The following is a 13,744-nucleotide window of genomic DNA, read 5'->3' as shown; positions in this document are numbered from 1 at the left end:
TGCGTGCATACGAGAGACGTCGTACTGCGTCTGTACTATGTTTTGCAATATATATATATATATATATATTGTTTAAAGAAAAATTAATAGGAACCTAGCCTTGGGGACTTTTCGGGACCATGTGTCCTTTCTCGGTAGAAACCTAGCACGAAGCTCCTGCATTGCATAAGTACCAACTCGCAAATAAACTAAGGACATGTGTTGCACAAGGTTACCGTGTACTGACATCTAGGCATGATCGTAGTGTAGGATATGTAGAGCGTGTCGTGTCCCTAGAGCCAACCGTATTTAGGTTCTAATAAATAAGTACCGGTAACCAGCAACAAAGGCTCCAAATGCCTTGGCGTCACCTGATGGGTGGTCACATCCAAGTTGCTCAGATATATATGCCCCCAACTTGGGTTGCACAGCGGATGCCAAAGCCAAACTTTGCCTAAACTTGGTCACGCAGTTCTAGTGGAGTCGCAACATGAGACGTATTGTAATGTAACGGCCACTTTTTTCTTTGCAGTGTTTAAGATAAAATCGTGATATTTGAAAATAGATAATTCGATCGAAACCTGAATCGCTAAGATTAGAGTGTACACGTACATAATTGCCCCTGTTACTATGAACTGCATAACTAGCAACAGGAACAAGTGAAATCTGGACCGTTGAATCAAATCCATGGTTGCGGATAGCCACAGCTGCTTCGAGATACCATACATATTTCTGCTTGCGAGTAAGTATTTAAGGAGGGCTCACAGATATGTTGCACCCAAAAGCGAAAAATTGAGGTAAATACCGACACACTGACTCACTGTAACTCAGAATTTTGCACGGTACTATATCTCAGCATTACCAGTAACAAATAAATCAAATGTTCTAATTATACAGCCACAGAGGATACACTACGCATAGTCATCTGTCACTCATAAGGTTAATGTCACATGGGATGGGAGATCAAAATTCACCTGCTAGTACAGTAAAGGATGTCGCGCGCTGCCAACACCGTCATTAAAGCTTGCTCATGAAAAATTAGGGTGTCAAGGCATGGGCTGTTGGAGTTGCTGGAGAGTCAAGAGGGAGGGGTGAGCCGCTGTGGTCATTGTTTCACTCGTTTCATGCCGCCGTTACTAAAGGGGCTAGGAGGAGCACCACCTGGATGTGGGCTCTCCTCTCGGAGGGGCGAATTTAACATGGCAAGTTCCCGGAGTTGCTGTCTCTTGTAGTAATCTTGTGATTCGTCCTGTGTAGCAGTACGTAAGAATCAGGATTTAGAAACAGAAGTCAAAGAAGTCGACTGTCTATTCATTAGTGGAGTACTATGAGCAGGTAAAAGCCATAGCCTATAGCACTAATCTAGGGGTTAGTAGTTTAGTACTCAGCGTGTGCTTAAAACAAACATGGGAGAAAAGAGCAATTGAGGTTTCAGTTTTGATGTTTCGGCATATGTTTGAGATAAGCTGCAGATTGAAAAGCGGAAAGGAAGATAAGAGGGTTGAGAAAAGTAGAAAACATATGCATACCACTGGCTTCAATAACTCTTCAAGGATCTCTTGTGCCTTTGCAAGTCTAGAATCAATCACATTAGCAGGCAGCTCAGCTTCAATCAAGATATGGAGGGGCTCACTCAAGTGTTCATAGCCAGGTCTTCCCTTAAGTTGTTCCTCCTTTACAAATGAAAAGAGCACCATTGTTAGTATTGTAGGCTTGCTAGATGTAATCAGAAAAAAAAAATTAAAACAATCACCCAGTCATTTAAAGATACACTACATAGCCATATCAACTTAATTCCAGAGTAGTGCTTACCTTGCCAGAATCTTTGATTGAGCCTTTCCCTCTGATGAAAACACGACAACCTGTAGAGGCTTCAATCCTCTTCAAAGAGTTTCCCCTTGGGCCAAGAAGACGGCCAATAAAATTGAACTGTACAAAAACAGCAAGTAGTATACGTAATGGTGTCATAGTGCTGTACCAATAACCCATGCAAATATGACACATAAAAGCATACATTAGGGTATGTATCTGTTGGCACTTCCAACCGCAAAATCTTCTTGACAATGTAAGAAGAGGGACTTTGTGGGGTTCCTTGCCAACCCATAGCTCCTTGCGGAACACCTACTCTCTGACCGATGATAATAGAGTGTTAGACAGTTAGAGTGATTAGTTCTTTAGATATAATTTAGAGAATGAAAGAAATGGGCACCATTGTTCCAAAAGAAAGAATATTATTGCATCGAATAAGAAGGCCAAACATACAAACATCATTTTTAAACAATTTATCCAGGCTTCCGAATGCTTCCTTAATGTGCCCAAGATTCAGTTACAGCATTGGGCAACTGAACCTAGCCCAGTTGGTGGCACGCTTGGTTGTACCCTCAACCAACTAGGTTCAACTCGAATTTGGGTGCCTATTTATTCTTTCTATGCTAAGCCGCCTATTTGACTAGTTCCACCTAGGTTGGTCGGGATTTTTTTTCCAGTTACAATTACATGTATTCTGCCACAAGCATAAAAGTTATGTTTCTACAAACTATAAACCCCTTACTTTAAACACTTCAACTCTCATTCAAGGTAAAAAAATGGATTATTAGTCATTAGCTCTCAGCAAAAGCAAATACAAAGGAAGATGCCGGCTCTTTGTGGAGAAATATGTCAACTTGATTTTATATTTCTGCCTTCAATAGCAACTATATACAAATACAACATTAAGCATAGACCTTTCAAGCATTTGTTTGGATTGCTACAAATCAAACTCAATATGGAAGACTAGCTTGTCTCCATGTCTAGTGTAGAGTTGAAAGACTATTCAGGTGATGTCGACAATTTGAGATGCAGATGTGAGAGGTTCTGATCAACTTTGTGGTCAGTGGTCTCTAACATGACTAGGTATCGTAATTGAAAACAATACTGCCTTGGCAGATTGGAATTTTCGAGATAATGGAAATGATGTAATATTGTAAAGGACGAAGGCAAGAGGAGAAGATAATGGGAATGTAATTGTTGGTTTACATAAAACTGTTTTCACTTTTAAGGACTTTTGTGGCTTAAACACCAGAGAAGTTCTGTCCCTCAGTTGAGAAGCTGCCCACCCAGGATCCAACCAAAGGGTGCTTGCAGGTCATGCGAGTACCTCCCTAAAGAATTCAGTACTCCCCTCTCTTAAGACAAAGCCAAGTGGACGTCTCTCCCTATGGCTGAGTTTTTTTTATATAGAATCGATAGATTGTTTCCTTGATAACATGACTACAAAGATCCAGTGATATCGGTTAATTCAAATCATAAATGTTGAAAAGAGTCTTTTAAAAAAAATGTTGAGAAGGGGAAGGGGAAAGTGGCTTAACAGTATAAAACGGAAGAGCATTTGTTGATGATCCTACTTCCAACTAAAACGGATGAATTATTGCTAGGATTTCAAAAAAGAAACGCTTCATAGAGCCCATTGACTACTTGTTGGCTTATATGTATCTCTATAAAAGCATGCATGCTTAGTACTCTTTGAAAGCCAATTTTATTTTTATAGGGCCTTGATGAATAAACTTGATGACTGCGGAGATATTAGTTATATCTCTTATATAGCATTCTCTTTTTGTAGAAAGGTTTTGAAAGCTCATGCCACCAAGCGAAAAGGAATTCTTGGTGACTGAATTGTACTGATGGATAGCCAGCGATTTACCTCTGAATGCATCCCATTCCATGGACTAAAACCGTTCCCGCAAAAATTTTGTATGGGGGGTGATGGATGCATCTGGTTCGGGCTTGTGATTGGGAACCTCTCGAAGTCCCCAGCACCATGTTGGCGTCGCATATTCGACACCCGCACTATTTCTGGTACCATGCATCGATAAGCAAACGTTAGCAAATAATACTGACATAAGAACACGAAAAAGAAAACATCCTGCCACTGAAGAAAAGCCACTGTTTATTCAGAACAGGCGAGATTTTTCATCTTATCAAGACCCACGGCACAAAAACATTGCTGCTGAAATCAAAAGATGGCCATCCAGCAAGTTCTTATCAAGCAAGGCAAGTCGTAGCAATTTACGCATTGAGGACAGCAAGAAAAATTCGAATCTACCGCAGCAATGCTATCTGCACGAGAAACATAGCACCGGGAGCATCTCGTTATAATACCTGGATCAAAACACTCACCTTGATTCAGCAGCCTGCTGCAGATTGGGAGCACCTGCATGAACGGCCCCAGCTTCTGATGCTCCTGCAGCAAGTCCGCCAGGTACTGACTGCGCCACCGGCAATCCAATCCCACCCAGGCACAGGAGGCAAAACAAGGCACGGATCAGACGGGCTCCCCAGAACACCAAAGAGCCAATCTTTACGCTCTCCCGAGAAAACCCAACCCCCTCAACCCCAGCGCCGAGGCTTACCTGCCCACGTCCGGCGGCCCGGGGGGCCTGACCTGCGGCGACATGGCCCTCGCGGGGGAGAAGCAGGCGTCCGTACCGTGCAGGCCGTCCATGGCGGCGCGCGGCGGCTGGGTCGGGATGGGGCCGCCCGGTTGCCAATCGGGAGGGGAGCCGCTACGGGGAGAGGAGGAAGAAGAGGAGAGGATGGAGAGAGGGGGTGTGTTTTTATCGCGGTGTCTTGTTTTCTTTTCTCGGTGCGGTGGCAATACCCTTTTTTGGGAAAATCTCGGCAAAACCCTGCGCCTGGCACGACGGGTTGCGTCGCGGCATCCCCCCTCTCTGGGCGGGGGCCTCTCCTGCCCCGTAGGGTTTATCAACCCCCTGCCGCCCAGGGCACCTGCAGGATACGCATCCACCAACCTGCCATATTCTGCATTACCGGTTTTACTAGGCATACACCACAACATGGGCTGGTGCCAGCATCTTTTTCTTGAAGCTTTTGCATAACTCTTGCTTGATTCCATCGGCTATACTACAATACTATTACTACCGTAGAAAAGCTTCAATTGTTGATATTATGCACATTTAATATGTAGAGTTAAATATGAACATCAAGTTATGCCTAGATAAAAGCTAAAGGTGCAGCATATGCAAGATTTTAATGGACAAAGATACTTTTTTAATGTGATTATTTGTTATCTCTTTTTTAATATATGTTATAGTATCAACGGTGTATACATGTCATGGCATTAACTTCTCGATTGGAAAGAGTCAAGATACATCATCTTCCTTGTCAATATAGCAATAGATAATCGTATTATGACATGATGTATAGTATAGACTTACAGTGACACTAACAAAGAGATTGCTACATCAATGTTGCTAGAGTTGATGATTGCTACATCAATGTTCATGCCGTGCTAGCTAATCCCGGTGCTATCTCATGCTGCCACAGCCGAGAAAACAACACATACATTCATATCGCGCTAGCTAGTCTCGATGCCTGAGAGTAACGTAGCTACAGATATATGACATAGCTACAGATATATGTCACACTACGGATATCTCAGGGTGATATGTCTAATATGTAATATCTAGTGTTTTGTCAAAAATTGATGTGATATTCAGTGTCGCCTCTTTTGGAGGTGTGTGGCTAACCAAAACAACTCATTTTTGTTAACTTTTTGGTCTAGTTTGGTCGTATTTTACACTTTCAAGGATTTGCTGATAGGCATCACCATTCTTCTTTTTAAATGCCTTATTTTAGCCCCTACCAGATTAACTCAAGTAGCTCATGCTACATGAAACGGATGAGATGATTATATTTGCTAACCTCTAGCGATCGGCAATTTTCAGTGCATATGGCTGGACAGAGATAGGTACTCCTTTATTTGTTTTACCGACTGAAACGAACGACAAGGTAGAGGAGGCACAAGATCTCCATCGACCTCGCCGGTTGACCAGCCCCCCCCCCCCCCCCCCCCCCCTCCCACTGATAAGCATTCCACCCCACGGCCGCCAAGGGATCGATCGGAGCAGGGAGAATCGCCGCACCCCACCCCGGCGACACGTGCGGCGGCCATGCGCAAGGCGCCATGGCGAGCGGCGAGCGCCTGCCACCCCCTCTCCCTCCCTACGCCCTAGTACCCTCGGCGATTTCTAAACGGCGACCGTACATCGGAAACGTTTGGGGGGGGGGGGGGGGCACGCACATGCCCGATCGCTACTGCCGCCGCTTGCGGTGCTGCCGGGATTTTCTTTTCCCTCTCCTCTCCCACAGCGGCGACGAGACCACGACGCCATCGTCCCCCCGCGCGCACGTTCGCGCGGCGATCGTGTCGTCGTCCCCCTCCACGTGCTCGCCTTTCCGTGGCCGATGCGGTGGCCGCTGCTCGGCGAGCGAGGGGTGTGGGCGAGGAGGTAGGGGACGCTGGGCGACTGGGCCGGGGGGATACGCGTACGCATAGGATGCTCTGCTTCGGCGTCTAGCCGGGGGTGGGGGTGGGGGGGAGGGTGCAGGCGAGCAGCCGAGCACGTACGTCCGCGGCAGCGCATGTTGGGGGGCCGGTGCGCGGTGCGGCCGTGCGGGGGCACGTTGAGTGCCCCAGTGGTGGCGAGCCGGGGTGGTGGGGGAGCGAGGTTGATACGGCGCGGAGTTTACTGTGCATGCACGTGCCGGCAGCCGTGCAGTAAAAAAATTAGAAAAGAACTCAGAAATGATGGATCCACGGCGCCTGGAGATTGACCTTTTTGACTCTCTCTTCTTTTTTAACCCAAGTAGCCTCATTAGTGAACTCAGCGTACAAATACAGTACACACATAGTAGAAAAAGAGTTGGAAGAGCGTCGACGCCCACGAGCGTTGCAGCCACGGCCGGGGTGAAGGGGAAACTGAAAAGGGCGCCAGGCCCGAGGACAGAAGCGCCATCCCTCTCCAGTGCTCCTGTGCTCGTGCAGTTGTGCTGTCACCGCCCTGTGCTCTCTCCCACTCGGCGCTCGCTTTCCCTGCCCCCCTGCCCCGTGTAAAGCAGCAATATTTTGGGGGCTTTTGGCACAAATCCAGGCGCCCCTGCCACCCACCGGATCGTCCTCCCTCCGGCCTCAGAATACTCCGGCGCCGGGCCCACCGGATTCCGCGGCCGACCCCGGCCACGTCTCCTTGTCCCGTCCCGCGGCGGCACGAGCCCATCTTCTTTCGCTCGGTTTTCGTTTCTTTTTTTTCCTCCTCCGAGTGAATTTTAGGGCGACGGCGATCGCGACGCATCGGCGGCTGATCGTTATCCTGTTTTTCACACGGCCGAATGGACGGGCTGGTCGCTGTCGGAGCCCGTCGATCAGTGAGAAGTCGTGTTTGGTTGGTTTGCCAGGGCAAGCCGACTGTATTTAGTTTTTTTTTTGTTAACTCGCGGTATGTTTATAGAGAAAAACTAAACGCTGCGTGAAATTTTGGGGCAAATACTAGCAGCCCCGCGCACGCGCGCCTGACAGAAGCCACATAACTGGGATTTTTAATTTATACAGTCGAGAAGCCAGCGCCACCGGCGTTGACGTGTTGTACGGAATTTCGTGCAAACGCAATTATAGCCTGCAAACTAGATATTCAAATCAAATGCTGATTACGTCATTGGGTTTCTCTCGACGAGATCTTCGAAACTAGACGGACTTGACTATCTTCGCATAAAAATATTTTAGAATATCTTTTATAGATATGGAATAATTTTTTGTTAAAATAGAACACTTGTTCCAGCTTCACAATTAAACTGTTCCATCTTTACAATCAAATTGTCCTAACTAAAGATATTTCTGAAAATAAGCAAATCTAGTCTTAATTTGAACATCTCATCGCGAAGAACATAATAATGAAATCAGTTTCTGATTTGAGTGTTTGGTTGGTAAAGTATTCATATTTTTTCATTTGAAACTGTACTGGTATGTGTGTTGATCCATCACCATAAATACAACATATATATATATATAAATTTTATCTACCCTTATTTGTAGCTACTCTCACTATTAGTATACCACCGTGTGTATATTCATATACTCATGTATCATTTTGAGTATGTTCGTATACTAATTCTAACATACTTCAAAGGGGTATGTACGAAAAATTTCAAAAGTATCCCTATTTTTTAAATATATCATGATTATAGATTATAAATTAGTACTAGTATATAAAAATGAGTATGTCCATATACTCCATGTATGGTTACATACTTAAAATATATACCATCTCTAGTATGATCGCATACACCTCGTACGTAACTTTCGTTGGGTTAGATACATCATACATCATGAGATACACATGTAGGAGTAGCTACAAACGCGTGTAGAATAGATTTTTTCTATATATGACGAGTTTTATCTACACTCGCGTGTAGCTACTCTCTCCATCAGTATACCACTGTGCGTATGTCCGCATACTTATTTATCATTTTGAATTTGTTCATATACTAATTCTAAGATACTTAAAAAAGATATATAAAAAATTTTAAAAGCACCCCTATTTTTTAAATATATGATAATTATACCTTATTACTAGTATATAAAAATTAGTATGTCCACGTACTGTATGCATGATCACATATCTAACGTATATATCATTATATATATTCTAGTATATATATTCTCATATGATCATATACTTCATGTACGCTCTCCGTTGCGTCAGATTCATATGTAAAAATAGCTGCAAGCATATGTTGAATAGATTTTTTCTAGTATCTGGACCTTCGCACTTGGTTGGGTGGGGAGCCTGGCTTCTGCGACGCGTCAGTTTCCAATCACGCGCGTGGCTCAGAGCAGCCCCCCAGCTAGGCCAATTTTCACAAAATTTACTGTTAAGGTTTTATTGGAATCCAAGAGTGCTTTTCTTATCTCTAGCTAAAACAAGCCGGACTTAACTAGGGAAACGAGAATGGAAATGTAAAGGACTTCTTGTTGCCAACTTTAACTTTAACCTGCCTGAAAAAAAAACACTTTAACTTACCATTGTGTTGCCGTGGGCGCCCAGATTTTAAAACAGAGGCAAACGATCAAGCCCATCGGAGCAAGGGCGGACACGACGGTCCAATTAACAAGCCCAACAGTTACAAGCCAATCCGAAAAGCCCGGCCCATTTCTCCTTCATCCACCCGAAAGGTCCGGACTCCCGGAGTCACCATTTCTCTGTCCATTGGCTCACGCCGCGACCATCCCGTGTTCCCTTGCGCCTTTGGAGATCCCGCCGCCGCCGTCGACCCCCGCCGCCGCTTGCCGCTTCCTCCCCTTACCGGCTTCCCCGATGGCGCGGCTGCACTGGCTGGAGGCCATCCTGCCGCTCGGCATCATCGGCGGCATGCTCTGCGTCATGGGCAACGCCCAGTACTTCATCCACAAGGCCGCGCACGGCAGGGTACGCCCTCGTCTCCCCCACCCCCTCCCTCTCCCGATCCGAATCCCAACCCCGTGCTGACACAAATATTCTCGTTTCTCTCTCGTGTGTGCGTGGGTGGGTTGATGCAGCCGAAGCACATCGGGAACGACATGTGGGACGTCGCCATGGAGCGCCGCGACAAGAAGCTCGTGGAGCAGTCCTCCGGCAACTAGGTGCGGATCTGGTCCCTCGTTCCTGCTCTCCGTCGCTGTTGCTGGGATTCCCCCTTGGGTTCAGTCTCCGCGGATGCTTGTCTGTGGTGGAATTCGTGTCGCGTGCTGCGGGGTGATTCTAGGGTTTAGACTCGATTTGGGTTTGATTTAGGTTAGAAACGGCACTCTCTCGTGGCCCGATTACGTGGGATTTCATCCTTGTGATGGAAAATGGGCATTTCGTTTTCGATTGCCGTAGTGGGTTGGTTGTTACTCCGTGTCAATTGCAACTTATTTGGTCATTGCAATGGAATTGGAGAGGTCATTTCATTCCGGTAGTCTACTCCTTTAAGTGGATCGAGCTAGGCAACTATCTGCAAGCAAGGGAGAACCCTCCTACGCAACAGATTCCAATGAATGTCCAAAACTACAATTTTTTAACAAAAAATAACAGACTCTTCACGTGGTATCAACTCAGCGTGTTATAGTGTTAAGTTCATACCTATAATCAACTTGTGCCTGCTTTCAACTTTGTAATCTCTTACTCTACCTCAATACTGTTGTTCAAAGTGAGGATCAAACCTTCTAACCATGGATAACACTCTTGCAGATAATTGCAACTGTTGTTTTTAATGCTCACTGTAGCATTGCTTGATGTTATGTGTTTTTCGCTTCTGTCAATTATCTCTTGGAAATGCTATTTCCATATTCAATGATAAAAACTTCACATGCTGCCTTGCACACTGTTTTGGTAGTTGCTTGTGTTAACATTGTCTATAATCCTGTACCACATCATAAACCACAAGATTGGTGTTACCAAATTGCCATGATTTGACTGAATGCAAAGTATCCTACCATCAGATTTTATTCTTTCTATGCATTATGAATAACACTCGTTGAATTTCTTTTCTTGCAATTTCCTACAGTATACATTTGCTAGTAACCAGAATGGACCAGAAAAATGGTCTAAATCAATAGTTCTGGTAACACATTATCTTCAGTGCTATCTTCCTTTTTTTGCGAGTCAGTTTTTAGTTTTCCTATGCAGCTCTAAGTTAAGTGCCATTCTCGTACTTGTTGGACCAGGAAGAAAAACAAAAATAAATGCCAACATCTAATTGATGGTAGTGTATTTTTCCTAACTAAATATTATCATTTGGCAGAGTTTGTAGAAAAAATGGGATAATAGTAAGGAAGACTATCCATTTGGAAAAAAGGGAATAATAATAAGGGAGACTATCCATTTGGCTTCTCCTGGTAGTATCTTGTCATATGCCCTGTCGACTTCAGTTCTCCTTCAGCTTATTTACTTTATTCTTGTAGCTATTATTGAGATGCTGCTGACTGTAGTTGCTTGTTAGTCATGTCAATAATGTAATACAGGTCTACTGAAATGGCAATGCATGTTTCTGCAGGGTATTGATCAGCCTCAAACTTTTCCGGATGTTGACGAACCTATTTCAGAAGCACAGAAGAACTCTTTAGTTTCCTTGTATAATGGGAACCAAGGCTTATGTTTTTGCTTGAAATCTCAAACAATTGGGAGAATAATGTGTATGATGAATCTGTTTAATTGAACAAAGTTGGTTTCCTTTGTCAATTGTGTACCCCATTTCTTTCCTCCTCCGGAGCAGAATCATGAAGAATTTAACACTGTTTACTGTTGTTATGACTTTTGGCAAGTATGTTCTGATATGTCCTTTGTGGATTCAGATGGGTAGAGCTATCTTATTAAAACAATAAGAATATGCATTGTGATTATACCAGTGTGCACTTGATACTTGATCCTTGTATAACTAGAAATTTGTATAAGAAAAGCCATGGCTTCTTAAGGATCCAAAGAATGAGAACACTGGACAGAGTCACAGCAATTCACTCATCTGACAGAAGAATATTTGATCACTTGGTGCTGATGTAATGCTCAACAAGAGTTCTTTATTTTCACCCGGATCAGGCGAATTATATGAATTACATTCAGCAAAATCACAATAACAAATCAGAGACAACACGTGTCCTCTACAAGCATGCACTACGAGCCGCCTTTCGTCAGCCGTTTCTCCGAGGGGATTCGTAATCAACCGTGTCGCCGCTGTTCGTGTTCAGCCTCCGCGGCGACTCCTTGTCCGTGGTGTCGCCGCCGTTCGTGCCTGGCATCCGCGGCGACTCCCTGCGGTGAGAGGGTGACTCGGGGGCGGTGCCCGGGCCGGCCGCCTGGTGCTCCTCTTCCTCATGCACGTGTTGGGACGGCAAGGTCGAGCCGCGATCTTGGTACTGCTGCTCGGCCTCCTTCTCCTCGTCCTCGTCGGCGTCGTCCTCGTCTTCCTCCTCGATGTCGTCCTCGTCGAGGTTGACGACGTCCTGCATGTTGAGCTGGTGGTACTCAACGATCTCCCGCAGGAACCGATTCTCGCGGGCGTACAGCGTGTTCTCGTTCGCCAGTCGCGCCTTCTCCGCGAGCAGCGTCTCCAGCTGCTGCCGTATCTGGGGTAAGGAACAAGCGCAGGGCGCAGGAACGAACAAGGGTCACGAGAGTCACTGATGATTGCAGCAGGGACCGATCGAGCACGTACCATGTCCTCGTCGGCGTCGTGGTTGCCGTCCCGGAGCTGCCGGTTCTCCTCCTCCAGCTGCGCGCACCGCTCCTTGGAGAAGGCCAGGTCGGCCTTGAGCGTCTTGAGCTCCCGCTGCAGCAGCTTGACCTTGGCGGCCATGGCGTTCGCTACCTGGGGGGCACGGGCAGAAGCGGAAGCTGTGTTTTTCTTCATCCACGAACTAGCGGGCCACATCCCGACGCACAAAAGAGGAGGCACCTTACGTCGCGAGAGGCCTTGATCTGAGGCGACTCCACGTCGGCCAGCATCGGCGACGAGTCGGAGCTGGTCACCAGGTTGGCGCTCCGGAAGTCCATGCTGCATGCCTTCCTCCTGATCTGCAGCTTCCGGCCAGCGACGACGGCAGCGCCGCTGCCGGGCGTCGTGGTGTCGGCCACCGTCAGGCCCTCCTGCTGCAAGCAAGCAGGTAACCAGTCATCCATCAGGCTCTAAATGCTTAAAAATTCTAACAATGGAGCCTGAAACCATGGAGCATCTATCAAGGACGACTCACTTCAAGGACGTTCTTGATCTTCCCTCCGATGTCGAGCTTCCCTTCCGGCGCTCCTTTCCGCGACGTGGGGCTCTCCGAGTTCCGGACCCGGTCGTAGGACCAGCGAGATTCAGAGGACTGCAAATTTCCATGGGAGGAGCAGAGGAAACAGAGGTGAGACTGAACTCTGAAGTGAACACGCAGCATATGCAAACTGACAGGCCTGGTAACTTTTTTTTCTTTCCATTTTGGTTTCAGAGTTCTTACATGAGCGCGTGGCGTGCCGTTCTCGTCGAGCATGACTTTGGCTTTCTGAGCCACGAGTGACCAGAGCCCATGCCTCGTTTCGTCTTTCTTGGACAGCTCCAGGTCGTACTTGGGCCCGTCGTCGTTCAACATTGTTGTCGATGTGTAGAGCTGGGTGACAGGATCCTACAATGGTCGAAGCAGATCGTTCAGAGACAGGGTCGGATCTTGATTACACAAGAACAATTACCGCAGCGCCATCGGCGATTCTTGACCGGCGTTCAGAGGCGAGCGGAGGTGATTTTAATTTTTAGGACGGGATGGGATGCAAGGAGGAGGAGGGGGGAGAACGGAGCTTACCGGCATCGGGCTGCTCAGCTGGGTGTCGCCGTGGGACGCGGCGGCGGCGGCGAAGCGGTCGCCGAACGCCGGCAGCGTCAGGTCCCCGCGCGCGGCGGACGAGGCCACCATGACCCGCGCGGCCAGGCCGGAGGAGCGCTCGGGGCGGCGGTTGTCGTCGGCGAAGCGGGTGGCGCGCGGGGACGCGATGGCCGGCGACGCGGAGCCGCCCGACGACGTCTGGCGGTGGTCCTCCACGAAGGTTGCCGACCGCTGGATGCCCTGCTTCCTGCGGTACGCCATCGCCGCCGGCGCGTCGCGCGCAGAGACGGGGGGGCGGAGGAGGAGGAGCGTGGAGCGGGGCGTCCGCGCACCGTTTGTTTGGTGGAGCGAGCTCCTAGGCGACGAGCTCTTCCGGGGCTCCCGTTCCGCGGGCGGGGGGCGTGCCATGGCCGTTATTTCGTAACGAACCCTGCCCGCGTTTTCAGGCAGCGGGGATGGGGCCGCGCGCGGCGCGAACTTCCGATCCCACGGCGTGGCGTGATCACTAGGGAGGAGCTCTGCAGTGGCCGCATGGGTCCTTCATTGCCACCGTGTGATCTGAATTGACCTAAAGTGTACTCCCTTCTTCCCTATATATATGACGTTGATTTTAGGAAGGAG

The 13,744-nt window shown here is 47.4% G+C and overlaps 3 protein-coding genes across 4 annotated transcripts; 1 reads left to right on the top strand and 2 right to left on the bottom strand.

The window, feature by feature from the left end:
• Positions 1 to 771: 771 nt before the first annotated feature.
• LOC112887698 (KH domain-containing protein SPIN1-like) lies at positions 772 to 4,581 on the bottom strand. The gene is made up of 7 exons (XM_025953954.1): positions 4,368 to 4,581; positions 4,135 to 4,223; positions 3,659 to 3,810; positions 1,994 to 2,107; positions 1,792 to 1,908; positions 1,509 to 1,652; positions 772 to 1,228 (listed from the first exon to the last, which is right to left on the bottom strand). Exons 1-7 carry the CDS (start codon positions 4,457 to 4,459, stop codon positions 1,085 to 1,087), a joined length of 852 nt encoding a protein of 283 aa, XP_025809739.1. The 5' UTR covers positions 4,460 to 4,581; the 3' UTR covers positions 772 to 1,084.
• A 4,415-nt stretch (positions 4,582 to 8,996) lies between these two features.
• Positions 8,997 to 11,094, top strand: LOC112883966 (NADH dehydrogenase [ubiquinone] 1 alpha subcomplex subunit 1). 2 transcript variants are annotated; one of them, XM_025949243.1, is made up of 3 exons: positions 8,997 to 9,239; positions 9,350 to 9,433; positions 10,576 to 10,804. In XM_025949243.1, exons 1-2 carry the CDS (start codon positions 9,129 to 9,131, stop codon positions 9,431 to 9,433), a joined length of 195 nt encoding a protein of 64 aa, XP_025805028.1. In that variant the 5' UTR covers positions 8,997 to 9,128; the 3' UTR covers positions 10,576 to 10,804. The 2 variants fall into 2 exon arrangements, with proteins under 2 accessions (XP_025805028.1, XP_025805027.1); XM_025949242.1 differs by lacking the exon at positions 10,576 to 10,804 and adding an exon at positions 10,828 to 11,094 and having other exon boundaries at positions 9,000 to 9,239.
• Positions 11,095 to 11,458: 364 nt separating this feature from the next.
• Positions 11,459 to 12,123, bottom strand: LOC112885277 (uncharacterized protein DDB_G0283697-like). The gene is made up of 2 exons (XM_025950932.1): positions 11,983 to 12,123; positions 11,459 to 11,893 (listed from the first exon to the last, which is right to left on the bottom strand). The coding sequence occupies exons 1-2, from the start codon at positions 12,121 to 12,123 to the stop codon at positions 11,459 to 11,461; spliced, it is 576 nt and encodes a 191-aa protein (XP_025806717.1).
• Between the last annotated feature and the right edge of the window lie 1,621 nt (positions 12,124 to 13,744).

This window comes from Panicum hallii, chromosome 3 (assembly GCF_002211085.1).
Source record: "Panicum hallii strain FIL2 chromosome 3, PHallii_v3.1, whole genome shotgun sequence".
Taxonomy (NCBI): Eukaryota; Viridiplantae; Streptophyta; class Magnoliopsida; order Poales; family Poaceae; genus Panicum; species Panicum hallii.
The sequence above is the reverse complement of the archived record's forward strand: the minus strand, read 5'-3'. Positions and strand labels throughout refer to the sequence as shown.